The following is a 27,932-nucleotide window of genomic DNA, read 5'->3' as shown; positions in this document are numbered from 1 at the left end:
ATTCAGCCAGGTCTTAGATCAGTGATGAGCTCAGGGGAAGGCTGCAGGATGAACAGGGCTGTTCTGCTAGCATAGCACCACTTCTCATATCCCTCTCTCCTATCCAATTCTCCACCTTTCTTATCTCTTCCCCATTCCTTCTCTCCTTTAGTCTACAGTACTCAGTGTGCAGTGTAAATGCTGCCAGTTTGTGGATGCTGAGGGATAACTGGGGAGATCAACTCAGGTAGGCCCAGTGACCCCAGAGGTAATAACTCTGTTTGATCTGTTAGCAACTTTCAACCCAGTCTATTTTACCTTTAACTCCTACAACTAAAAAAATAATACAAATAAAAGTTTCGATTTTAAAAAGGAGCCATACGATAAGGTATGAAATGATTCAAGTAAAATAACATTACTATCATAATGAAATAAAATACAAGGACAACAGAACCAGCCTAGAGATCTTGCACTGTGAGGAGCATGGTATTGTATCGTTTGGGTTTTTAATTCAGATGCTTGAAGAAGCTGCTGTAGGTTGTGTGGGCGATCTGAGGCGAGCATTTGACCGTGGAGGGAGCGAGGGAGGCCTGGATGGATTTGAGCGGCACATCGGTCGTAGCGTCGAACCCCGGCAGCGCCAGAGAGTCCAGCTGCATGTTAAACATGATTTCTCCGCTCCGCGCCAGGAAGCCCCCCTCGTCCCGTTCCCTCTCCCCTCCCACATCCGAGGGCTCAGGTTCTGGGGTGTCGGCGGCGCTAGCAGCAGTCTCCCCGCTGCCCTCGTCCTTCCTGCTGAACAGTCTGTCCAGGTAGCTGGTGTAGGAGCTGTCCTTCTGGAGCTGCTCCTCTTTCCCAACGTCCCAGCGCCCCGCCCCGTCCATCAGACACCCACCTCTCCGCTCCTCTACCCTCTCCCCCCCTCCGAAGCTCTCCCAGGGGTGTGCGGGACGCGCCCCAGACCCAGCGGTCCCCACGGTGATGCTGACCTGAGCAAAGTTCACCAGACACTTCTCCTCCTTCTCCTGGCTGATGGTTTTGGACATGGAGCCTGACCGCGGAGCCTCCAGCTGGGACACAGACGAGTTGAGCTCGTTCAGGAGGCCCACCTCGCTCAGGAGGCCCACTCCCACCTCGCTCAGGAGGCCCACGTCCCCCAGGAGTCCCACGTCGCTGGGCTCAGTTTGCAGGCTCAGTTTGATGGTGCCGGCGATGAAGGAGTCAAAGTCAAAGCCTTGATTCTGTTGAGTAGTCTGGGTCTGGTTCTTCTCTTGCTGGGAGTCCTTCTCTACGGGGCTCTTCTCTACCTGTAGAACCATCTGAGCCTTCACCAGGCCGTTCTTCTCACACTTGCTCTTCTGGGCCTTGTGCTCCTTGTCTCTGCCTGCAGCCTGAGCCTGTTTCTCTTTACTCTGCTGCTCCTTCCAGTTGGACAGATCTATAATGAGCTTGGGCTCGTAGTAGTGGTTGACCTCGCTGTCCCTCCAGATCAGGTTATCCAGGTAGGATGGAGACACCACCTTGTAGTTACAGGTGTGGGAACACTCCAGGTCACAGTACTTGTTCTCGTGGTGAAGGTCGAAGTGTTCGTCATCGGGGTCGGGCCACGAGCGTTCGGGAGTGAAGAGGGAGGAGTAGCCGTAGGAAGGATCGTCCAGGAACTCCCGGTCTCCGTCTGCATACTTACGAGGGTCCACCTGGAGGGGTAGGAGGGACAGGGGTTAGAGTGGTGACTTGAGGAAGGTGTGTGTGAGTGTGTGTGTGTGTTTCTCTCCGTACCTGGACCTCCTCCTCGTCAGTTTGGTCAGACAGAGCCCGAGGGTCCACCTGTACCTCGTCAGTGTCCAGAGTGCTGTGGGTGTGGAGGTGCCAGTCCCCTTCTGAAAGCTGGCTGTCATGGTACCTGATGGCAGGAGGGATAAAGGGTTAAGACAACCCAAGCACAAACCCCTGAGTTTGACATCCACAGTAAAGAAATCCTCTTCTATAACTAGCTAGCTATGGAACCCAGTTGTAAGTATGTAATGAATACTACAGTATGCCTCCATGTACCTGTCCCAGGTGTGGCTGTGACCCTGGTCCATCAGTAAGATATCATCCACCTCATCCTCTATGTGGAAGGGGTGCAGGGAGACGGGTTCGTCCAGGGGGAAGGAGTAGTCAGACATGTAGGGGTGGGCTAGGGCTTCTTCTGCTGTCAGACGGTCCATGGGGTTAAAGGTCAGGATCTTTTGCAGGAAATCCAGGGCTGGAAGGGAAGAGGAACATTTACCATATGGTATAGGAGTGTGTTAGTTTTGTGTGTGTTCACCTGGAGGTATGATGTCAGGCATCAGTTTGTCCAGTGTGTGTTTGTACGTCACGAGTGTGAATGTGTGTCTAGACTCAAGCTGTGGGCTGACGTCGGGCAGTAGCTTGGCCAGTGGGTTGTGTAGCTGGGACATGTCACTGTGTATGTGTCTACACGACTGCGAGTGTGTGTCTTGACTCACCATGTGGGCTGACGTCAGGCAGTAGCTTGGCCAGTGGGTTGTGCGGCTGGGACATGTCACCGTGTATGAAGACGGGGATAACACTGTGTAACTCCTGCCTGTCCTCTTCTCTCAGCACAGGGATGGACTCCAGGATCAGCTGCATCTGCTCCAGCTCATGTGCTCCTGCAGAACACCCGTTCAAAATAGGGTTAAAAACACAGGAGGACACAGGTTATTACAGGATAACACAGGGTTCGTTTACACCCAACTGTCGGATCACCAACTCAGTGGCCTTGTGGTTAATGTCCACCATGAGATTGAAAAGTTGGGATGGTTTGATCCCCGGTCGAGTGAGTGATACCAAAGACTCTAAAAATAGGACCTGATGCTTCTCTGTCTGGTCACTAAGCACACGATTCAGTCGGTTAGCCAGCAGCCAACTCCCAAAGTTACCTCAGGTTAGCCAGCAGCCAACTCCCAAAGTTACCTCAGGTTAGCCAGCAGCCAACTCCCAAAGTTACCTCAGGTTAGCCAGCAGCCAACTCCCAAAGTTACCTCAGGTTAGCCAGCAGCCAACTCCCAAAGTTACCTCAGGTTAGCCAGCAGCCAACTCCCAAAGTTACCTCAGGTTAGCCAGCAGCCAACTCCCAAAGTTACCTCAGGTTAGCCAGCAGCCAACTCCCAAAGTTACCTCAGGTTAGCCAGCAGCCAACTCCCAAAGTTACCTCAGGTTAGCCAGCAGCCAACTCCCAAAGTTACCTCAGGTTAGCCAGCAGCCAACTCCCAAAGTTACCTCAGGTTAGCCAGCAGCCAACTCCCAAAGTTACCTCAGGTTAGCCAGCAGCCAACTCCCAAAGTTACCTCAGGTTAGCCAGCAGCCAACTCCCAAAGTTACCTCAGTTTAGCTAGCCAACTCCCAAAGTTACCTCAGTTTAGCTAGCCAACTCCCAAAGTTACCTCAGTTTAGCTAGCCAACTCCCCAGGTTACCTCAGTTTAGCTAGCCAACTCCCCAGGTTACCTCAGTTTAGTTAGCCAACTCCCCAGGTTACCTCAGTTTAGCTAGCCAACTCCCAAAGTTACCTCAGTTTAGCTAGCCAACTCTCCGGGTTACCTCAGTTAGCTAGCTAGCTTTCAAGGTTACCCCCCCAAGAGTTAACACCGATATAGACAAGCAGCACCATATCTATACCCCCGTGGCACCACTTCACTGTCTGCCCCATATCAGTTACGCCATGTCAGTCAGAGTGTGAGGTGTGTGAGCTCTGCCAGAACCCACGTGCCATGAAGCCTGTGGCCTACATTTCTGCCCCATAGCTCAGTGGCACAGTCACCTGCCTCACAGGTCACCAGTGTGAGTCTGTGCTTGACTGACCTGCGAAGAGCGTTTTCCCGGTGAGCATCTCGGCGAAGATGCATCCAGCAGCCCACATGTCAATGGCCTTGGTGTAATTGTTTGGGGAGAGCAGCAGGCGAGGAGACCGGTACCATTTAGTCACCAAGCCCTCAGAAAGATGACCCTGGAGAGGGAGGGAGAGAGGCAAAGGGGAGGGTGAGTTGAGTTAACAAGGCTTTAGTGAGAAGAGTTGAACGGGAGCAAGAGCCTGATAAACCTGAATTCATAGGACCCCTCCCTCTCTGTTCAGAATGACTCAACCCCTCCCTCTCTGTTCAGAATGACTCAACCCCTCCCTCTCTGTTCAGAATGACTCAACCCCTCCCTCCCTCTGTTCAGAATGACTCAATCCCTCCCTCCCTCTGTTCAGAATGACTCAACCCCTCCCTCCCTCCCTCTCTGTTCAGAATGACTCAACCCCTCCCTCCCTCCCTCTCTGTTCAGAATGACTCAACCCCTCCCTCCCTCCCTCTCTGTTCAGAATGACTCAACCCCTCCCTCCCTCTCTGTGTGTGTGTTCAGAATGAATAAACCGAATGTGACTGAAACTGGTTTATCAGCTCTTATGAGATACACCTAAAACACAGACCCATAGCTTACTAGTTTATTTATATGAATGAAACAGTTGTCATCCTACTGTACTGCAGTAGGTGTGTGTGTGTGTATATATATATATATATATATATATATATATATATATATTTTTATATATATATATATATGTGTGTGTGTGTGTGTGTGTGTGTGTGTGTGTGTGTGTGTGTGTGTGTGTGTGGGGCGCGCGTCCAGGCTTGTATTGATTTCAAAAGCACCATTGATCCTGTTAACTGCATTCAGTTAACGACCTCTTAATGGTTGAGAAGCAGACTCATCAAAGCTGTATCAACAGAACAAGCTGCTTCTGGACGCTTCCCCTTTGGCTCCCTATTCCCTACATGGACCCTGCTCAACAGTAGTGCACTGTAAAGGGAATAGGCTGCCATTTGGGAGACAGCAGCCGTCGCTGTTTGTTTCTGTTACCCAGCGGCCAGTCACCCACCCTGGTAGATCAAAGCTCCTAGAGCTCTGCTCGGGCCCTGTCACATTAGACCTGCCTGCAGTATCCTCAGTGACGATAGGAGATACACGTACGTTTGTCCCAGAGCTCAATCCAACCCACCCACTCCTCCAACTACAGCCTGGCCCCTGGCCGCTACAGCCTGGCCCCTGGCCGCTACAGCCTGGCCCCTGGCCGCTACAGCCTGGCCCCTGGCCGCTACAGCCTGGCCCCTGGCCGCACAAAAATGGACAGATGAAAAGGGAGAGAAAATACAGAAAGGGTAAAAAAGGGAGAGAAAGAGGGAGGACACATGCACAGGCCCAGTCAGCAGCCACATAGAGCAGGATAATCCCCCTGCCTCACACACACACACACCAATCTGTACTTCCGGGACAGTAGAGTCAGCAACAATACGCTGCCTGCCAGTCTGCCCTCAGGCCCTGCAACACAAAAGGCACCCACCAAACCAGTGCCCTGTCTTGTTCTTCCATCCTCAAAGTCCCCACAAGGACAGTAAAACAAGATCACACCCACAAGGACAAAGGCTATTTTAAGCTTAAGGGTTAGCAGTTAAGGAAAATAGGATTTTGAATGGAAATCAATTATAGATCCCCACAAAGTCCCATGCTGTGGGGTGTGTGTGTGTGTGTGTGTGTGTTACAGCGTTAAAACAACACCCTCTGACCTGGGGAGAAATCATTAGTCGAAAACATTTCGCAAATGAAACCATTTAATCCAAATGGAAAACATTTTGCAACGAAAACAAGTTTCTATTGGACAAATTCAGGTAGGTCCCTCCCCGTTGGGTTTCATTTTCTTCTGTTTGGTTCCCTGCTACGTCAGAGTGGTGAGCTGGCTGTTTCGGTCTCTGTCGCTAGAAAGGCTCACTCACACACACACCCCCTGTGTGTCAGTCAGAATATCATTATACAATTTTGACAAGCACACAGGTTGTGCTGACCTTCTAAATGTAATGAACACCAGTCTGTAAGCATGGCCTCCTTTATTATGGACATACCAATAAATCAACGAATTAGCTCAGGTAGGATAGTCCCACACTAAACAGTCTAATGTCTTCAGCTCATAACAAGGCTCAGCTAGCGGGCCAACAAGGCTCAGCTAGCGGGCCACGGGGACAACAAGGCTCAGCTAGCGGGCCACGGGGACAACAAGGCTCAGCTAGCGGGCCACGGGGACAACAAGGCTCAGCCAGCGGGCCAACAAGGCTCAGCCAGCGGGCCAACAAGGCTCAGCCAGCGGGCCACGGGACAACAAGGCTCAGCCAGCGGGCCACGGGACAACAAGGCTCAGCCAGCGGGCCACGGGACAACAAGGCTCAGCCAGCGGGCCACGGGACACCAAGGCTCAGCCAGCGGGCCACGGGCCACCAAGGCTCAGCCAGCGGGCCACGGGCCACCAAGGCTCAGCCAGCGGGCCACGGGACAACAAGGCTCAGCCAGCGGGCCACGGGACAACAAGGCTCAGCCAGCGGGCCACGGGACATGTGGACCAACTGGAAATGATCTAGGTTGAATGACAGAATGATCTAGATGTAGAGATGGGAGAAATGATCTAGTCAATAAAAGATGGTGGATATTCTATGCAACACCAAGGCCAGGTTGGCTGGGTGGGTATATTTAGAAATGGGTAGATGTCTCTCTTGCATCAGCAGCTTTTAAGCAACTGAAGGAGCAGTCAGAAAACCAGCCAGCCAGAACAGCCTGCCAGCCAACAGAATGTCATGAAATCAGTCAATACACTAATCACAAATGAGGAAACTCCAAGCAGTTCCCAGCAGTCAGACAACTGTAGTCAGAGATTTAGCAACAACCAGTATGGTAGCCTGCCCGTAATGTTGCATAAGAAGTGTAGAATGAAAGAGGTTCTGAGAATCCACAGCAGATTACAACAAGTGAACATTCTAGCTAGTGCTTTGCCTAACTAATTTCAGGAGAATTCATACACGTCACACACACACACACCGCCCTGACAGCCGGAGTGACACAGTAAGTCATTTCTCCAGACCAGACCAAAGCCACAGGTTTGCAACAGTCAGAGAGGCAGTGTTATCTAGCCCAGTGTGTGACAGAGAGAAAAACCTGTTTCCACTCACTGAGCGCTGTGCTGTTCTCACTACCAGACTAGTGGGTCTTCCATTCAAGACAGGAAGTACAGCCATGCTATGGTTCTCTACGTAAAGCCTTTATCTGTGTACAATAGTTCACATTTTTACTTTAGCTTCATTTGTGCAATGTGGTTTAGAGAAAAAAAAGACATGTTTCTGTCTCAGATGGGTGGCTAACACCTCAGTGGAAGGAAGGGGGGAGTGAGGAGAGGAAGGGAAGAGACGGAGGGAGGATGAAAAGGGAGTGTAGAGGAAGGGGAGGAGGAAAATAAGAGGAAGGAGAGGAAGGCAGCAGTTGTAGAGTACTATAGGGTTGTCTCAGAGAACCTGGTGACAGAGGATTAGTAGCTATACACACACACTGACTGGCTTTTCTCTATATATATATATATATATATAGCTTTAATCCCCAGGAGATGTGTGTTAGGCGTGGCTTTATATGCACACAGCTTTAATCCCCAGGAGATGTGTGTTAGGCGTGGCTTTATATACACACAGCTTTAATCCCCAGGAGATGTGTGTTAGGCGTGGCTTTATATACACAGAGCTTTAATCCCCAGGAGATGTGTGTTAGGCATGGCTTTATATGCACACAGCTTTAATCCCCAGGACATGTGTGTTAGGCGTGGCTTTATATACACACAGCTTTAATCCCCAGGAGATGTGTGTTAGGCGTGGCTTTATATGCACACAGCTTTAATCCCCAGGAGATGTGTGTTAGGCGTGGCTTTATATACACACAGCTTTAATCCCCAGGACATGTGTGTTAGGCGTGGCTTTAAATGCACACAGCTTTAATCCCCAGGAGATGTGTGTTAGGCGTGGCTTTATATACACACAGCTTTAATCCCCAGGAGATGTGTGTTAGGCGTGGCTTTATATACACACAGCTTTAATCCCCAGGAGATGTGTGTTAGGCGTGGCTTTATATGCACACAGCTTTAATCCCCAGGAGATGCGTGTTAGGCGTGGCTTTATATGCACACAGCTTTAATCCCCAGGAGATGCGTGTTAGGCGTGGCTTTATATGCACCCAGCTTTAATCCCCAGGAGATGCGTGTTAGGCGTGGCTTTATATGCACCCAGCTTTAATCCCCAGGAGATGCGTGTTAGGCGTGGCTTTATATGCACCCAGCTTTAATCCCCAGGAGATGCGTGTTAGGCGTGGCTTTATATGCACACAGCTTGAATCCCCAGGACATGCGTGTTAGGCGTGGCTTTATATGCACACAGCTTGAATCCCCAGGAGATGCGTGTTAGGCGTGGCTTTATATACACACAGCTTTAATCCCCAGGAGATGTGTGTTAGGCGTGGCTTTATATGCACACAGCTTTAATCCCCAGGAGATGTGTGTTAGGCGTGGCTTTATATACACACAGCTTTAATCCCCAGGAGATGTGTGTTAGGCGTGGCTTTATATACACAGAGCTTTAATCCCCAGGAGATGTGTGTTAGGCGTGGCTTTATATGCACACAGCTTTAATCCCCAGGACATGTGTGTTAGGCGTGGCTTTATATACACACAGCTTTAATCCCCAGGAGATGTGTGTTAGGCGTGGCTTTATATGCACACAGCTTTAATCCCCAGGAGATGTGTGTTAGGCGTGGCTTTATATACACACAGCTTTAATCCCCAGGACATGTGTGTTAGGCGTGGCTTTAAATGCACACAGCTTTAATCCCCAGGAGATGTGTGTTAGGCGTGGCTTTATATACACACAGCTTTAATCCCCAGGAGATGTGTGTTAGGCGTGGCTTTATATACACACAGCTTTAATCCCCAGGAGATGTGTGTTAGGCGTGGCTTTATATGCACACAGCTTTAATCCCCAGGAGATGCGTGTTAGGCGTGGCTTTATATGCACACAGCTTTAATCCCCAGGAGATGCGTGTTAGGCGTGGCTTTATATGCACCCAGCTTTAATCCCCAGGAGATGCGTGTTAGGCGTGGCTTTATATGCACCCAGCTTTAATCCCCAGGAGATGCGTGTTAGGCGTGGCTTTATATGCACCCAGCTTTAATCCCCAGGAGATGCGTGTTAGGCGTGGCTTTATATGCACACAGCTTGAATCCCCAGGACATGCGTGTTAGGCGTGGCTTTATATGCACACAGCTTGAATCCCCAGGAGATGCGTGTTAGGCGTGGCTTTATATACACACAGCTTTAATCCCCAGGAGATGCGTGTTAGGCGTGGCTTTATATGCACACAGCTTTAATCCCCAGGAGATGCGTGTTAGGCGTGGCTTTATATGCACACAGCTTTAATCCCCAGGAGATGCGTGTTAGGCGTGGCTTTATATGCACACAGCTTGAATCCCCAGGACATGCGTGTTAGGCGTGGCTTTATATGCACACAGCTTGAATCCCCAGGAGATGCGTGTTAGGCGTGGCTTTATATACACACAGCTTTAATCCCCAGGAGATGCGTGTTAGGCGTGGCTTTATATGCACACAGCTTTAATCCCCAGGAGATGCGTGTTAGGCGTGGCTTTATATGCACACAGCTTTAATCCCCAGGAGATGCGTGTTAGGCATGGCTTTATATACACACAGCTTTAATCCCCAGGAGATATGGGTTAGGCATGGCTTTATATACACACAGCTTTAATCCCCAGGAGATATGGGTTAGGCATGGCTTTATATACACACAGCTTTAATCCCCAGGAGATATGGGTTAGGCATGGCTTAACCATGAAAACACACGACTCAAGTTATTTTTCTCCTGCCGTTTTAAAAGCCTTGTGAACCTTGGAGCGGAAGCGGCGAGCCAAGCGGAGCGCTGTGTGTGTGTTGCTATAGCTGGGTAATTGGGTCAACGTGAGTATGTGTGTCATGGGAGGAGGACTGTGGTGGAGTGATCCGAGCTACAGCAGGAAACATGTGTGGTGGTGAAATGACGATCTCTCCCCTCCATCCCCCCCCCTCTCCATCTTCCCCCCTCTCTCTCTCTCTCCTTATAACATTCCAGGAAATGTACACCTGCACATCAAGAGCAGCTACCATCTGCAAGTTTAACAGTCTCTCTGCTGTTTCTTCATAATGACAAACAGGCCTGGAGGGTTTTAGGGAATATACGTCTCATTCACACCAACGTCTTTTCAGGGTTTTAGATGAAAATGACTAACTTAGCTTGGTTTCAAAAAAACACCCCAAAACCACTTGTTGCTCACATGTAAAAGACCGTCATGTTATTGTCTTCATTTTGTCTAACTTCCTAGAACAAAACTGGGTTCAATAAAACATTTATATTCCTATAAACAAACCCTTCAGTATATATGTCAAGGCCATTTTGCAATAAGAAATCTTCAGGGTTGGATTACATCTTGTAAATAGGAGGTCAAGTTGCCTCACTGAGCAGATGTCATATCACTCAGCTAATGCTAGTCTACACAGCCATGCCCCTTGCCCTGCTTCACTGAAGGGCGCACTTAAGCTAAGCTAACTGCTAAGCTAGCTAACTCTGATCTACAGCCGGCCGAGTCCCTGCCATGCTCACTGTGCTAAGCCGAAAGGGACGCTATTGCTAATGCTAAGCTAACAGACGCAAATGCAATGCTTTTGCCAACCCATGCGTCTAGTCAGCCAAAGGGCACGCTAAGCTAAATGCTAAACTAACACTGGTTGTAACAGCGGAGCCCCGTTCCCTGCTTAACCTCAGGGCATGATTATGCTACGCTAGCAGCTTGAGAACAGCTCTAGCCTTGGAGAAAGGCTCCCACGATAGGCAGGACAAAGGAATGATTGACTGGCTGGCTGGGAAATGCACAGGATGCTTGATTCCTGCCTGCACGTGGATTCCAGACATTCTTGGTGGCGGGCCACTGGGTGTTTGACTGCTGTGGGTCCCACAGAAACAGGCTGAGGAGGCTCAGAGAAACTCACCACTCAACATACAGAACCACTCAATCCTCTAACAAAATCTAGAATATTTCTAAGGGTGGGGGGATGGGACAAATTCTGAGAACTCAAATAGAGCCTAAAGAAAGTCTAAGAAACAGATAATGTAATCTCCACAAGAACCCAATAAGGCACATCGGGGGTTTGTGGTATATGACAAATATACCACGGCTAAGGGCTGTATCCAGACATTACATCGTGCCATATACCACACAAGAGACCAAGGTTAGTTGCTGCAAATGGGCTGGTTCTTTATTTAGACAGAGTGAGCTGTACAAATAGCATGCAGAGAGGCAGAGCCAGCCAGCTACCCCAACAGCAGTGCAGCTTGGGCAGGCAGTCCCCGTCCCCCCCCGTCCACTCAGGCTGTGTGTGTGTGTCCAGGCTCTCTGGATGGTACATGGAATGCGGCACCAAATGGCCGTGATTCTCTGCAGAGAAGCGTGTGCACACACATACACACACACTTGAGCTTCTGCAGTCCACAGAAATACAAAAAGAGTTGACGTCAGCAGAGGGTCTTTTCAATAGGCCATTCCCTTGCCTCCATGTCATCAAAACAAAACCTGCTTATATAGGGAAAACCCACAGCAAAACAGAGCAGAGCTGCTATAGGGGCTAGGAGAGGGAGGAAGAGGAGGGAATATGGAGGGGTGTCTGGCTACAGAGACTGAAGATCGTGAGAAAATCTCTCGAACTTCAAACAGGCACCTGTAGCGCACACAGACACACTGAAATGGAAATGCCAGTATCCTGCCGTGTCCCCAGCACGATTGCTATTCAAAGGAGAGAGTGTTCTCAGCGATGCGTCATTGGAGAGTAGCGAGTCAACACTTGATCTGTGATACGAGCCACTAAAACCAGCTGCTTTTGGGCTGTGTGTGTGTGAAGCTATGGCCTAGCTGTAAAAGACTGGCTTGGGGCTGAGCAGTGTGTGTGAGAAAGTGTGAGGCCTAGCTAACTGTAGAAGTCCTGAGTGTATCCTGTGCGGTGCCAGAGAGAGGGCCGAGTCCCACACCAGACAGGCCCTGGTGATGACTAATCTAAGACACCTGTAGCTGCATGGTGACTACTCCACTCCTCAGCTCTCTCCTCACCCCTTTCTTCATTCTTCTGTGACCCCTGCTCTCATCTCTCCCCTCCGAGTCCTGTCCAAAGAGCAGTGTACAGCTGGAGAAAGACCCACCTCGACCTACATTCTCCCAGAGCCAGACATCTCAGCCTAATTTCCATATCTCTGAAGTTTGAACGCCCGACTGGTGCACAATCTACGCCGCACAGCCTGGTCGTCAACGCCGCACAGCCTGGTCGTCAACGCCGCACAGCCTGGTCGTCAACGCCGCACAGCCTGGTCGTCAACGCCGCACAGCCTGGTCGTCAACGCCACACAGCCTGGTCGTCAACGCCACACAGCCTGGTCGTCAACGCCACACAGCCTGGTCGTCAACGCCACACAGCCTGGTCGTCAACGCCACACAGCCTGGTCGTCAACGCCACACAGCCTGGTCGTCAACGCCACACAGCCTGGTCGTCAACGCCACACAGTCTAAACTCTTGTCCTCAGCACCGGGGCAGGATGTGGATGCGGCCTCCCACCCCTCAACAGAAATATTGGTTCCCAGGGCCCTTATCTCAGCGGAAGCATTTCCCCTGGGAAGGGAAACGGAGGTGCGACTTCAGGAACTACCATACCTCCTTGTTAACTTCCTGCGGTGCAGTGTGGTGTGATAGGCTGATAGCGTCACCTGAGGGACTAGCCCAGTTGGTTTCTGGGCAATAAAGCCAGAACGCTAGGCAGGTATCACATGGCTATTACAGACAGTAATGACTGTTAGTTTAACTAGTCTCTGTTTTAGCCTCTTACCTTGTGTGAGTAGTGAGGATCCATGATCCGGGCCAGCCCAAAGTCTCCTATTTTCAGCACCAGGTCCTCTGTGTTGACGAACAAGTTGGCAGGCTTCAGGTCTCTGTGCAGTACATTGGCAGAGTGGATGTACTTGAGGCCTCTCAGCAGCTGGTACATGAAGAGTCTGGCGTGGTCCTCAGAGAGAAGACCCCTCTCCAGGAGCTGACACAGGTCTGTCTCCATGTACTCCTGGACGATGTACACAGAGTTCACCTCTGTCAGAGAGACTATGTCCTCTGTTAGGTGGCGACCGCTGGGCCCTAGAGTCTCAAATACCTGGCAGAGGGAAGTAGAGAATATTATCTGTTAGGTGGCGACCGCTGGGCCCTAGAGTCTCAAATACCTGGCAGAGGGAAGTAGAGAATATTATCTGTTAGGTGGCGACCGCTGGGCCCTAGAGTCTCAAATACCTGGCAGAGGGAAGTAGAGAATATTATCTGTTAGGTGGCGACCGCTGGGCCCTAGAGTCTCAAATACCTGGCAGAGGGAAGTAGAGAATATTATCTGTTAGGTGGCGACCGCTGGGCCCTAGAGTCTCAAATACCTGGCAGAGGGAAGGTGTTCATATGTTAACATCAACTCATATGAGCAGATACACCTGCATGTTGTCTGTATGTTCTTGACTGTGTGTAGTGTGACTCAAGTGCTTTAGCAGTAACTAGTGTGAGGTAGTCCAGCAATTGGAAGCGACTTGTATTGTTCTACTCAGGCCAAGTCATATGACTGCAGAGTTTGATGTTGCAGTGTGACTTGAGCAAGGGGAGTTTCCCCCACTGTCTGCAGTGTTAGGAGCTGACCCATTCCACTGCTGTCCTGACAACAGACATTTCCATACGAAGGGCCAATAAAAAGGTATTGTACAGTTGGTTACTGCATTTCCTGTGTTACCTTGACGGTGTTGTCGTGGTCCAGCCTCCTGATGATCTTGATCTCTCTCAGGGCGTGTTTGACGCTCTGCGGGTCCGTCAGGATGATCTTCTTCACCGCCACGCGTTTGTCGCAGTCCGTGTCGACGGCTGAGAACACCAGGCCGTTCCCTCCGTAGCCCAGAGGCTTCAGGTCCATGTAACGTGGGCCGAGGTCAAACCCATGGATGTTCATCAGAGACTCAAACTTCTCCGCCATCTTGGATTTGGTGTTTTGACTAAGTTTCTATTGACTTTTGGGGTTGTTCAATACAAAACGGACAAACTGACTGATAATAAGCTATAGGAGGTCTTAACTGGTGTGTAATATTGTGAAAATATAAATGTGGGTGGTATAACCCTTACAGAAGACTACTGTTTCCCCCTGTCTAACCCTCACAGAATCACACGGCTCTCTGACTCACAACCAGAGTAGAAAGTCATGTTTGTTTGACAAATGGAGCAAGTTTCTCAGGCCTAATATGAATTACTTTTTCGAAATCGTTTTTTTTTTGGTCGCTTCTCCGGTTATTAAACCGTTTTTAAATGTTTAGTGTTTAACAGCCAGCAATAATGGAATGAACTCAAAAGGCCAATTCAAAAACTACAACAGCATCTGGTTGCATCCTCACAGTGCAGATACATTCAGTGATAGACTCATCCTGTGCAGCTGCATTGATTCTAATTGCGCTAAAAAGCACTACAATTTTAAATTCTATTTTTTTTTTTGTATTTACTCAATCTTCTTCCTGTTGGAACCACCGCTCATCCAAAATGGTGTCTTGCCTTTTAGTCTTCACAGAGTAGTCTGGCCCTCAACAATCGGGTGGCTCAAGCTCACCACAGTCGCAATCAAAACTATCCTCCATTTTACATGGGCGTAACCTGGAACAGAAACAACACAATGCTTTAGGTCAGCAATCAGACAACAATTAGACAATAGTAACACTGCCATGGCTGGCTGACTTGACATAGTTCCATTCAACCCTTTAATAGCCTGACGTCAACCGGACCAAACGACAGTCACTGTCCAATTTAAGATGACCCAAAAGAGAAATACATGGAGAGAAGTGCTAGCTAATACATTTCAAAAGTTTCAAACTAGGTTTTTCATCCAATTGGTGACAGATTTTCACACAAATATTCAAAAATCAGCATAAAAACAATATGCAAATTTCCCCACCAGAGTTTCCATCAAATTGACTTGTGCATGATGACATAGTGCGCATCAAAATACATGTTGCAGTTAAATTCCCATGTAAAAAAGAAAAGAAGCTAGTTAAATGGGTTCTAATCACATTTTTTATTCTACTGATGGTTTTCACAACAACAAATGTTGTATAGCCAGTGTGTCTATTCTGGTATTGGCACGTGTGTACTAGGCAACCGCTCACTAGGCAACCGCTCACTAGGCAACCGCTCACTAGGCAACCGCTCACTAGACAACCGCTCAGATACCGTGCGGGTATAGACTACAATCTGATTATTATTCGACAAAAGAGAGAGATTATCTTTATTTGTCAAACGGCAGCCAAGCATCGACGATCACGTCAACAGAATAAGACCCTTGATATTTATTGGAAAATAGTCTTATATATATTTGAACTATTTGAGGAAAATGTCCAGTTTTAGTCAATAAACTTCTAAAAATAGCTTGCTACCTGGCTTTGTAATCCAGCCAAGTTGCAATAAAGACCATATGGTCTGCGGAAAGTCGCTAGGCAGATGTTAGAATGGGCAAAACTAGTTTGGGAAAGGGGGATATCTAGTCAGTTGTACAACTGAATGCCTCCAACTGAAATGTGTCAGAGAGGTGCAGGGGGCTGCCTTAATTCACATCTCTGGCGCCCGGGGAACACACCGGGTTAACTGCCTTGCTCAGGGGCAGAATTACAGATTTTTACCTTGTCAGCTCAGGGATTCGATCCAGCAACCTTAAGGTTCCTGGCCCAACACTCTAACTTAAGCGACTGAGTGTGGTCTGATCTTCGGTGCCAGGCATGCTGGTTCCAGTATCTCAGAAACGGCCGGCCTCCTAGACTTTTCACGCAGGACAGTGTCTAGGGGTTACCGAGAATGGTGCGACAAACAAAAAACATCCAGTCAGCGGCTGTCCTGTGGGCGAAAACAGCTCGTTGATGAGAGGTCTTAAAGAGACTGTCAAGGAATGTTTTCCTGGCACACGTTAGGTCCATTGATAGCAATGTTCCCATGCCCGGAAGATTTCAGGCTGTTCTGGAGGCAAAGGGAGGTCTGACCCAGTACTAAATTGGTGTACCTAATAAACTGGCCACAGTGAATATGGCACACGGCCAGTTAAACGCCTAGAGTCAAGGTCCACGCCCCTGCGGAAATCTAACTAGCTTAATAAACAAATTCCCGTCAAAATCCACCTGTTTAACCAGGAGACATGTGCATGGGCTGCGTCTCAAATACAATCTGTTATTCAATGTGTTTCTATGAGCTAATAGCAGTAAGGCCAAATTCAATGTTTCATATATATATTTTATACCTAAAGAGGTCCTAAATTAAAAAATTAAATAGATAAATGATCCTTGGTAGGATCATCTTAAAACAATTCCATATGTAAGCTTAGTTTTCACACTGTACATACAGAGTTGAAATATCTAGCCAACATTTTTTTAATTGAATTACATTGGTTGTTAAAGTCGGCCAACTTCACACTTTGGTTAAAAGGCAAATAAATACTAGTAGTCATGGCTCCTGCTCGAGTCGACACATTCTGGGTGATGTGAAACAACGTCATCTCACTGGCTTCTCTAGCGAGCTCTCATTGGCTATAGATAATCAATGTTCTCAGTCAAAATTTGCCGTTGCACATCTCACACTACAAGAGCATCGCAAAGTTTGTGCCGTTAAACTCAAACATTTGAAAATATTGGGATGTCTGGGACTGCTCAAAGATTGGATCGGAAAACCTCTGATTGCGTCTCTGACCCGCTCACATTAAGCGAGCGTTGGTGACAGCCGTGCGCCTCAAGTAGGCAACGACATGGGGATTTCCTATCCGAGCTCAAAAACTTGTCTGGGACAACAACGTGGTCTCAGAGTATTTCACATTAACTCTGTACGCAAATCCGAGACACTCAATTTAGTATGATATGTTACGTTTAGTATGGTATATATTAATTTGTGGATGTCCATCATACATTTCATATGATATGTTACAAATTGCAATTAGTACAATGTTACGAATTGCAATTCGTACAATATATGTTACAAATTTGCTAAACATATGATATTCCAATTTGTTGGGATAATTTTTTGCTAAGTGGCTAACGTTAGCTTTAGGGGTTAGGGGAAAGGTTAGCTGACATGCTAAGTAGTTGCAAATTTTTTTTATATTTTTTTAAGTAGTAAGTAGTTGCAAAGTCCTAATTAGCTCAAGTGCAACCTTCGGGTTGCTATACGTTCGCGTTATACGCCCACCCAATCACGCTCCTTTAATTTATGCCTTAATTAACCTATCTTATGTAACAATACCAAACGTAACATATACTAATTTGAGTGTCCCGGATTTACTTTTACTATGTTACGTCTAGTCTATGAGACCAGTCTGGGGACTGCTAAATCGGGGGCAAAATCATGTAGTCTACAGTCGTGGCCAAAAGTTTTGAGAATGACACAAATATTAATTTTCACAAAGTCTGCTGTCTCAGTTTGTATGATGGCAATTTGCATATACTCCAGAATGTTATGAAGAGTGATCAGATGAATTGCAATTAATTGCAAAGCCCCTCCTTGCCATGCAAATGAACTGAATCCCCCAAAAACATTTCCACTGCATTTCAGCCCTGCCACAAAAGGACCAGCTGAAATTTCAGTGATTCTTTCGTTAACACAGGTGTGAGTGTTGACCTTGCCATAACTAAGTGGCTCGGGGAACAAAACATCGATATTGTGGGTCCATGGCCAGGAAACTCCCCAGACCTTAATCCCATTGAGAACTTGTGGTCAATCCTCAAGAGGCGGGAGGACAAACAAAACCCCAGAAATGTTGACAAACTCCAAGCATTGATTATGCAAGAATGGGCTGCCATCAGTCAGGATGTGGCCCAGAAGTTAATTGACAGCATGCCAGGGCGGATTGCAGAGGTCTTGAAAAACAAGGGTCAACACTGCAAATATTGACTCTTTGCATCAACTTCATTTAATTGTCAATAAAAGCCTTTGACACTTATGAAATGCTTGTAATTATACTTCAGTATTCCATAGTAACATCTGACAAAAATATCTAAAGACACTGAAGCAGCAAACTTTGTGGGAATTAATATTTGTGTCATTCTCAACTTTTGGCCACGAGTGTACACCTGGCTTAAATGTGGGCGGAGTGGACTGCCGACCTCACATAAAATGACAGTTTTTATAAAAATACTTATTTCAGCACCTAAAGAATAGCATTAGCCTGCAATAACACAGAACAATGTATGTAATTGCAGGCTATTCTTTGGGTGCTGAAATCAGTAGTTTTTAATAAAAACGTCATTTTAAATGTGACTCGACACTCCAGTGTTGCCAATTTAGTGACTTTGTTGCTAGATTTAGCAAGTCAGATCCTTCCAGCGACTTTTATTGGCAAAAGAGTAGAGACAAATGTAGATACTTTTTAAAGGCTGCCCCAGTGACTTTCGGTTGATTTTATTTTTGTAACTAGGCAAGTCAGTTCAGAACAAATTGTTATTTACAATGACCGCCTACCCAGGCCAAACCCGGACGACGCTGGGCCAATTGTGCACCGCTCTATGGGGCTCCCAATCAAGGCCGGATGTGATGCAGCCTGGATTCGAACCAGGGACTCCTACGAATCCTACGCCACTCGGGATTTAGTGACTGAGGTAGCCCACTCTAGTCTCTGTCCTCTTGGTCCTCACCCCTCTGCTGCAGCGAGTTTAGTTCATTTATTAAATCGGCTCCTTGTTAAATGACACAACAGCTCTATAAGGCATAAACAATAACAACAAGTAAAAAAAAAATAGATAAAGTGTATACTATTTTCCAAAAAAGTACTTGCCGTTTTTTTATGTGCATTTTAATGATTTAATCGGGTCTTTTTTGTTGTTATCCTTCAAACATTCTATTTAGCTTTGCTTTGGGGAATGTCTCATTGCATGAGAGGACTGAGGGACAGGATAAACGTAAAAACAAATCCCTATTCCGTCATCTAGGGACAAATGGACAAAAGCTACTTTCCTTCTTTTTAAAAAAAAAATCGATGTTAACACTGCGCCGCTCAACTCCATCGTAAATCGTGGAGTTGAGTCGGCTAGCAAACTAGCTACTGTAGCATCGTTCGCTAGGTAGCTAAGTAGCTACACACTTTATCCAAAACGGAGCTAGCCAAAAAACACCGAATTGTTTAAATGTAAATAACATGGCAATAGCAGCTAGCCAACAAAACATATTCGCCGTATTGCTGACTATAGGTTATTTTGTGTGAAGCTAGTTCATCGTCATAACGTGGGGTTTTTCAGATAGCCACTGCTAGCCAAGTTAACCATGTGATCGCCCCCCCATAAAAGTCATGAACCTCCGACTCCTGTGATATCTCGGGGAACAGACCCCTAGTTGATTGTTAGCTTATCCTACCTTACAGGTGAAATTAAATGTCGTTGATATTCAGCCAACGGCTACTATATAACGTTACCCATATAAACATGACATCGAATCAAATGACCAACGTTTATCCACATATTTATTTGATAGAGAGCTTTCCAAGATCCCGTGACATGAACAAAGGCGCCTGCTGTTGGCTTGAGGGTCTGTAGTTTAGCTGGCTAACCTCCCAAACCAGTCGCTAGCTAGCTCCGTCGGCTACGTGGTCGTACCTCTGAGGTATAAAAGAGCGGATCCTACTCCCTCCTAACACAAAGCCGTTGCCAAACCGACGTCGAAAAATCAACGTAATCTGCCGTTTAAAAACATAATACGACCTTCCCACATAACAATACACTTATCCGAAATAGTATTGAATCACTTACTGTTCTCGTCCGTTTCATTTGATATAGCTATGTTTTTCAAAGCGATATAAGGTCGGGCTGCGCTCCGTTGGCACTGCCCTGCGAGTCTGTTACAATCGCCATTCAGACTGTCTGCTTGCGTCAGCGTCATTCAAGAGACGTGGAGAATGGAGACGATGGGAAACCAGGCGCTAAATTCAAAATACCGGAATAAAACACATATTTAGGGCGATTCTATCTTCTAATGTTTGTCTGATGTTATTTTACTGACTATGTTTTTTGTTATGTTTAAAAATAGCCTAGTGTCCGAATAAACTGTTATTTTACGCTGTGGGCCCTGAAGTTATTGTCAGCCAGGCAGAATCTTATCCTAAGTAGATAAACCCCAATACAAAGGAAAAACACTAACAGGCCATCATCACTATTGAATGGAGGATCAAAGCAGCCTTGGGAAACCTCAAACGCAAAACAGTTAAACACTAAGTAACAGTCATTAAAACAGTTACAAATCAATTAACAGCCATTAAAACAGTTAACATCAATTCATTATTAAACTGCTGATAGTTAGGATTATGTTAATTCAGAAGGTCAATGTTTTTAGACGTAGGCCTGTATATAAAATAATGCATAGGCCTAATTGACAATCTATCATGTTCAGCCTATAGGCCTATATAAACCCTATAGCCTAAAATAATGCATAGGCCTAATTGACAATAATGTTGAGCCTATATATAAAGCCTATATCTTATGTTTATAGTAAACACAGAGACTATGCGATGAGTCTGACTGCTCAATGAAGTCCTCATGTATTAAACTTAAAGTAAAACAAGGATCGATAGGCGGTATAAGCTTATCTTCACATCAAAATCAATCAATCATGACCTATAGTTTTCTGTATTTCTCTCGCATGTATTTTACCTGTTATTGACTCGGCACAGGTGCAGTGCCTGTTACATTTGGACCATATGTCACACACAGTTGTTGAGACGGAGGATTATATTTATATTTTCAAAATAAATATTCAATATCAACACTCAAGAGAGATACTAATATTTGTGTCAACTTCCAAGCAAGTCAGTCAGACAAGACAGACAAACTTGTTTTGGAAATTCCTCTGCTTGCGAAAGACTGCAGAGGTGCTGCCGTTGTTTTTCATCCTTCAGCAGCAATGCAGTGTTTTCTGAGCGCTGCCTAATGCTATTTTCAGATTATGGTACACAGTACTGCATTATTAGCCGCGTTAGAGATAAAAGTCGCTCGGAAACGTTACTGGTGCTGCGTGGGGATTTAGATAGTCCATCTGTCATGATGCGCAGGGCTTGTCGCCTTTTTCTGCTGTCTTTTTTTGTCTTCTTTTTTTCCCCCGACTAGCGGTATGTGGAATCTCTCGCACTGCGATCTACCTACATCCTCCCGAAATTAATATTCCGAATAAACGAATAAAAATCACACAGAAATAAAACAGAATAGCCAAAAATTCGGATCCAGAGATATTCAGATAGATTCTGCAGTTCTGGGTTCCTTGTCTGCTATGCAGTAGCTTCAAGTCTGTGAGCCAGTGTGATGTAACAACATCAGCATAGGCAGCACCAGAGCAGGGGACAGCGGAGGGGAAGGAGGATATGTAGGATATGTTGATGAATGAACGAGCACCAGAATCAGCCAGTTTAATGAGAGGACCGGAAGAGGCGGGACGCGGAAGCAGCAGGAGCAATATGGTAGGTTGCTCCCATCAACTGCAGTGTCCATCAACAGGGCCAGCAGACCATGTGAAGAGCCATGTGGCTGAGAATGCTGCAGAACGTTACCTGACCCAGCTTGGGATGATGATGTGGACTAGTGGGATGGAGAGACTGGAAGTATGCTTAGTCTATTATGCGACAGACATGGTGAGGTGATGTGAGCATTTTGAGACTATGTTCAAGGAGCAGGCTACAGATCAGCTGTGTTCTCTGTCAGTTCTATATGAAGGGGAAAAGCAAAATAGCTGAATGGAATTCTGACCAATGCTACAAATTGCTTAGGCACACGCACACACTCACACATAAATCAATAGCTATGACATAGATCGATCACTACAGTAATATATAGATCGATCACTACGGTTATATATAGATCAATCACTACAGTAATATATAGATCAATAAATACTGTAATATATAGATCAATCACTACAGTAGTATATAGATCAATAACTACAGTAATATATAGATCGATCACTACGGTAATATATAGATCAATCACTACAGTAATATATAGATCACTACAGTAATATATAGATCAATCACTACAGTAATATATAGATCAATCACTACGGTAATATATAGATCAGTACAGTAATATATAGATCAATCACTATGGTAATATATAGATCAATCACGACAGTAATATATAGATCAATAACTACGGTAATATATAGATCAATAACTACAGTAATATATAGATCAATAACTACGGTAATATATAGATCACTACAGTAATATATAGATCAATCACTACAGTAATATATAGATCAATCACTATGGTAATATATAGATCAATCACTACAGTAATATATAGATCAATCACTACAGTAATATATAGATCAATCACTACAGTAATATATAGATCAATCACTACGGTAATATATAGATCAATCACTACGGTAATATATAGATCAAAAGTACAGTAATATATAGATCAATAACTACGGTAATATATAGAATCACGACAGTAATATATAGATCAATAACTACAGTAATATATAGATCAATAACTACAGTAATATATAGATCAATAACTACAGTAATATATAGATCAATCACTACAGTAATATATAGATCAATCACTACAGTAATATATAGATCAATCACTACGGTAATATATAGATCAATCACTACAGTAATATATAGATCAATCACTACAGTAATATATAGATCAATCACTACAGTAATATATAGATCAATCACTACAGTAATATATAGATCACTACAGTAATATATAGATCAATCACTATGGTAATATATAGATCACTCACTACAGTAATATATAGATCACTACAGTAATATATAGATCAATCACTACAGTAATATATAGATCACTACAGTAATATATAGATCAATCACTACGGTAATATATAGATCAATCACTATGGTAATATATAGATCAATAACTACAGTAATATATAGATCAATCACTATGGTAATATATAGATCAATCACTACAGTAATATATAGATCAATCACTATGGTAATATATAGATCAAATCACTACGGTAATATATAGATCAATAACTACGGTAATATATAGATGAATCACTACAGTAATATATAGATCACTACAGTAAAATATAGATCAATCACTACAGTAATATATAGATCAATCACTTCGGTAATATATAGATCACTACAGTAATATATAAATCAATCACTACGGTAATATATAGATCACTACAGTAATATATAGATCAATCACTACAGTAATATATAGATCAACACTACAGTAATATATAGATCAATCACTACAGTAATATATAGATCAACACTACAGTAATATATAGATCACTACAGTAAAATATAGATCAATCACTACAGTAATATATAGATCAATCACTTCGGTAATATATAGATCACTACAGTAATATATAGATCAATCACTACGGTAATATATAGATCAATCACTACAGTAATATATAGATCAATCACTACAGTAATATATAGATCAATCACTACAGTAATATATAGATCAATCACTACAGTAATATATAGATCAATCACTACAGTAATATATAGATCACTACAGTAATATATAGATCAATCACTACAGTAATATATAGATCAATCACTACAGTAATATATAGATCAATCACTACAGTAATATATAGATCAATCACTACAGTAATATATAGATCAATCACTACGGTAATATATAGATCAATCACTACGGTAATATATAGATCAATAACTACAGTAATATATAGATCAATCACTACAGTAATATATAGATCACTACAGTAATATATAGATCAGTCACTACGGTAATATATAGATCAAATCACTACGGTAATATATAGATCAATAACTACGGTAATATATAGATCAATCACTACAGTAATATATAGAATCACTACAGTAAAATATAGATCAATCACTACAGTAATATATAGATCAATCACTACGGTAATATATAGATCACTACAGTAATATATAAATCAATCACTACGGTAATATATAGATCACTACAGTAATATATAGATCAATCACTACAGTAATATATAGATCAACACTACAGTAATATATAGATCAACACTACAGTAATATATAGAAATCACTACAGTAAAATATAGATCAATAACTACAGTAATATATAGATCAATCACTACGGTAATATATAGAATCACTACAGTAATATATAAATCAATCACTACGGTAATATATAGATCAATCACTACGGTAATATATAGATCAATCACTACAGTAATATATAGATCAATCACTACAGTAATATATAGATCAATCACTACAGTAATATATAGATCACTACAGTAATATATAGATCAATCACTACAGTAATATATAGATCAATCACTACAGTAATATATAGATCACTACAGTAATATATAGATCAATCACTACGGTTATATATAGATCAATCACTATGGTAATATATAGATCAATCACTACAGTAATATATAGATCAATCACTACAGTAATATATAGATCACTACAGTAATATATAGATCAATCACTACAGTAATATATAGATCATTACAGTAATATATAGATCAATCACTACAGTAATATATAGATCAATCACTACAGTAATATATAGATCAATAACTACAGTAATATATAGATCACTACAGTAATATATAGATCAATCACTACTGTAATATATAGATCAATCACTACAGTAATATATAGATCAGTCACTACAGTAATATATAGATCAATCACTACAGTAATATATAGATCACTACAGTAATATATAGATCAGTCACTACAGTAATATATAGATCAATCACTACAGTAATATATAGATCAATCACTATGGTAATATATAGATCACTACAGTAATATATAGATCACTACAGTAATATATAGATCAATCACTACGGTAATATATAGATCAATCACTACGGTAATATATAGATCAATCACTACAGTAATATATAGATCAATCACTACAGTAATATATAGATCAATCACTTCGGTAATATATAGATTGATCACTACAGTAATATATAGATGGATCACTACGGTTATATATAGAACAATAGCTACGGTAATATATAGATCAATAACTATGACATAGGTAATTTGGGCTCCCGAGTGGGGCAGTGGTCTAAGGCAATGCATCTCAGTGCATCTCACTACAGTTCCTGGGTCGATTCCAGGCTGTATCACATTCAGCTGTAGGATGCACAATTGGCCCAGCTTTGTCTGGGTTTTGGCGGGGTAGGCCATCATTGTAAATAAGAATTTGTTCTAGTTAAATAAAGGTAAAAAGAAAAAAAAAGGTAAATCAAAGTTGCTGAAAATGTCCCAGTGTACTAATGAGTCCTCACACTTTACCCCTCTTCTCCCCCTCTCCTCTCTCCCCCCTCTCATATCTCCTCCCCCTCTCCTCCTCTCCCCCCTCTCATATCTCCTCCCCCTCTCCTCCCCCTCTTCTCTCTCCTCCCCTCTCACCTCCCCATCTCATATCTCTTCCCCCTCTCTTCCCCTGTTTCCTCCCCCTCTCCTCCTCCTCTCCTCCTCCTCCTCTCTTCTCAAGGTTAGTCTACAGTATCATTTGTTGAGGTCCTTAGACTCCCTCTCAAAGAACATTCATATTGTTCGTGATTGTGTCAACCTGCTGAGGGGAGCTGAAGTAGTAGGATATCAATCACACTTGCTTATGTAACTAATGTTGATATGTTGAAACTGAAGCCGTATTACTACGCAGATGGTCAGTATGAAGTAGCACCATAGATAGTGGGAGCTGGATTTGACAAAACAACGCTGCCGTGACTTTGATATCAAATTGAAACTCTATCCTAATGCACATAGGGACAACACACCTGTGTCTACACTGTTACTACAGAACCACTTTGTATCGATGTGCTGTGCCTTACGGGCTAAGACATCCCTGTCTGAGTCCCAGGATGCCTTACAAATAGCACCCTAGGGCATAGGCGTCTATTTGGGACTTAATTCCAGTGTTATTTCATCTGCACAGAATGTTCTCTGTCCTCAGAGTGTGAAGAGTGGTTCTGACTACCGTGTCTCCAAGGAGATGTGAAAATTCTGTTTACACCCGTCTGTCACTCTGCTGCTGTGATGATGACAGCGGGAATAATCAAAGGAAGCTCATCACAAGCCTGCCTGCATGCCTGTCTTTCTGCCTGCCTGCTTTTCTGCCTGTCTGTCTTTTTGCCTGCCTCAGCCTTCACTCATGCTTCCAGCTCACCATATCTCACCACAGAGAGAGAAAAAGAGAGACATACAGAGATCTCTAGCGCTCGTTGTTCATCTACAATCGTCAAAAACTAAATTGCTATTCGGCTGAAACAGACAGGCACAGGAACTTGCCCAGCCAATAAACCTCTCATGTCCCTTAGACTCTCCTACATGTCCAGCCAATAAACCTCTCATGTCCCTTAGACTCTCCTACATGTCCAGCCAATAAACCTCTCATGTCCCTTAGACTCTCCTACATGTCCAGCCAATAAACCTCTCATGTCCCTTAGACTCTCCTACATGTCCAGCCAACAAACCTCTCATGTCCCTTAGACTCTCCTACATGTCCAGCCAATAAACCTCTCATGTCCCTTAGACTCTCCTACATGTCCAGCCAACAAACCTCTCATGTCCCTTAGACTCTCCTACATGTCCAGCCAATAAACCTCTCATGTCCCTTAGACTCTCCTACATGTCCAGCCAACAAACCTCTCATGTCCCTTAGACTCTCCTACATGTCCAGCCAATAAACCTCTCATGTCCCTTAGACTCTCCTACATGTCCAGCCAACAAACCTCTCATGTCCCTTAGACTCTCCTACATGTCCAGCCAATAAACCTCTCATGTCCCTTAGACTCTCCTACATATCCAGCCAATAAACCTCTCATGTCCCTTAGACTCTCCTACATGTCCAGCCAACAAACCTCTCATGTCCCTTAGACTCTCCTACATGTCCAGCCAATAAACCTCTCATGTCCCTTAGACTCTCCTACATGTCCAGCCAATAAACCTCTCATGTCCCTTAGACTCTCCTACATGTCCATAGAACACTTCAACCAGAGTCCCTCTGCACTTATACTGTTCTTCTGCCTTGTTCAACTTAGTCTGTAACTTGATATTACAGCCTTCTATCTCTCTTACCATGGTTGAAATCCTCCCGGAGTGTCAGGAACGCCATGGTACAGAACAGCAGTTAATCCATACAGTTATGCACTAAAGAAAGATACCAATATCCAACGGTCCAACACGGCTTGTCCCACAGTCCACAGGGCTTACAGTAGCCCCTCAGCAGCCAGGCAAAGGGTAGTAGACAGTTGCCAGACAGACAGTCCACTAGTAGCCTGTGGAGTGACACAGTACTGGGTAGAAATAGATTGTCACAGTCTTGGTGAAATGTTGTGTTGCTACATGTGAGTCAGTCTGGGTTGGGAGGTGGAGCTCCATGAAGAGTACATATAGGCTGAACATGGAGAGAGGGAGAGAGAGAGAGGGGGAGGGAGGGGGAGGAGCGAGGGAGCGAATGAGAGAGGGGGAAGAGAGAGGGAGGGGGAGAGACAGAGGGGGGAGGAGGAGGAGAGAGAAAAAAGAGAGGGAGGGAGAGAGGGAGACTGAAGGGGGAGGAGAGAGAAAGTAGAGATGAGGGAGAGAGGGACATTAAGAGAGAGGGAGGAGAAAGGGAGAGTGGGGGGAGAGAGGGAGAGTGGGGGGAGGAGTCTAAGCTGAATATGGTTAGATCTGTCACTGTGTCACAATGCCTGTTAGACCACTGCCTGTTAGATGCTCTCTCTCTCTCTCTCTCTCTGCATCTCTCTCTCTCTCTCTCTCTCTCTCTCTCTCTCTCTCTCTCTCTCTCTCTCTCTGCTGCTTCCTAACGACACAGAGTTTATGACTTCTTATCTTCATGTGATTGTGTTAGTTGCATGTGTGAGGGTTTCAAGTATAAGAAGTGAGGTTGCTGTATAATCATACCATATTCATTTCCTTAATACTCTTCTTTTGCAAAGGGCAGTGCAGAGATGCTTTTATCATGTGG

The 27,932-nt window shown here is 44.6% G+C and overlaps 1 protein-coding gene across 3 annotated transcripts in view; it reads right to left on the bottom strand.

Moving 5' to 3' along the window:
• LOC106587736 (mitogen-activated protein kinase 6) overlaps nucleotides 1–27,322 on the bottom strand; it is a 28,038-nt gene extending 716 nt beyond the window's left edge. Inside the window, exons 1-8 of one of the 3 annotated variants that reach the window (XM_045708011.1) lie at nucleotides 27,041–27,322; nucleotides 13,706–14,607; nucleotides 12,776–13,093; nucleotides 3,827–3,971; nucleotides 2,472–2,636; nucleotides 2,032–2,227; nucleotides 1,759–1,882; nucleotides 1–1,676 (exon numbers count right to left, since the gene is read on the bottom strand). The exon at nucleotides 1–1,676 is cut by the window's left edge and continues 716 nt beyond it. In XM_045708011.1, coding sequence (XP_045563967.1) covers nucleotides 486–1,676; nucleotides 1,759–1,882; nucleotides 2,032–2,227; nucleotides 2,472–2,636; nucleotides 3,827–3,971; nucleotides 12,776–13,093; nucleotides 13,706–13,942 — 2,376 coding nt within the window. In that variant the 5' untranslated portion in view covers nucleotides 13,943–14,607; nucleotides 27,041–27,322 and the 3' untranslated portion in view covers nucleotides 1–485. Of the gene's footprint in view, nucleotides 1,677–1,758; nucleotides 1,883–2,031; nucleotides 2,228–2,471; nucleotides 2,637–3,826; nucleotides 3,972–12,775; nucleotides 13,094–13,705; nucleotides 14,608–19,721; nucleotides 19,876–20,618; nucleotides 21,249–27,040 lie in introns of those variants that run through there. The other 2 variants (XM_045708012.1, XM_045708010.1) reach the window with 2 other exon arrangements.
• Between the last annotated feature and the right edge of the window lie 610 nt (nucleotides 27,323–27,932).

This window comes from Salmo salar, chromosome ssa26 (assembly GCF_905237065.1).
Source record: "Salmo salar chromosome ssa26, Ssal_v3.1, whole genome shotgun sequence".
NCBI classification, from domain to species: domain Eukaryota; kingdom Metazoa; phylum Chordata; class Actinopteri; order Salmoniformes; family Salmonidae; genus Salmo; species Salmo salar.
This window is presented reverse-complemented; position numbering and strand designations above follow the sequence as displayed.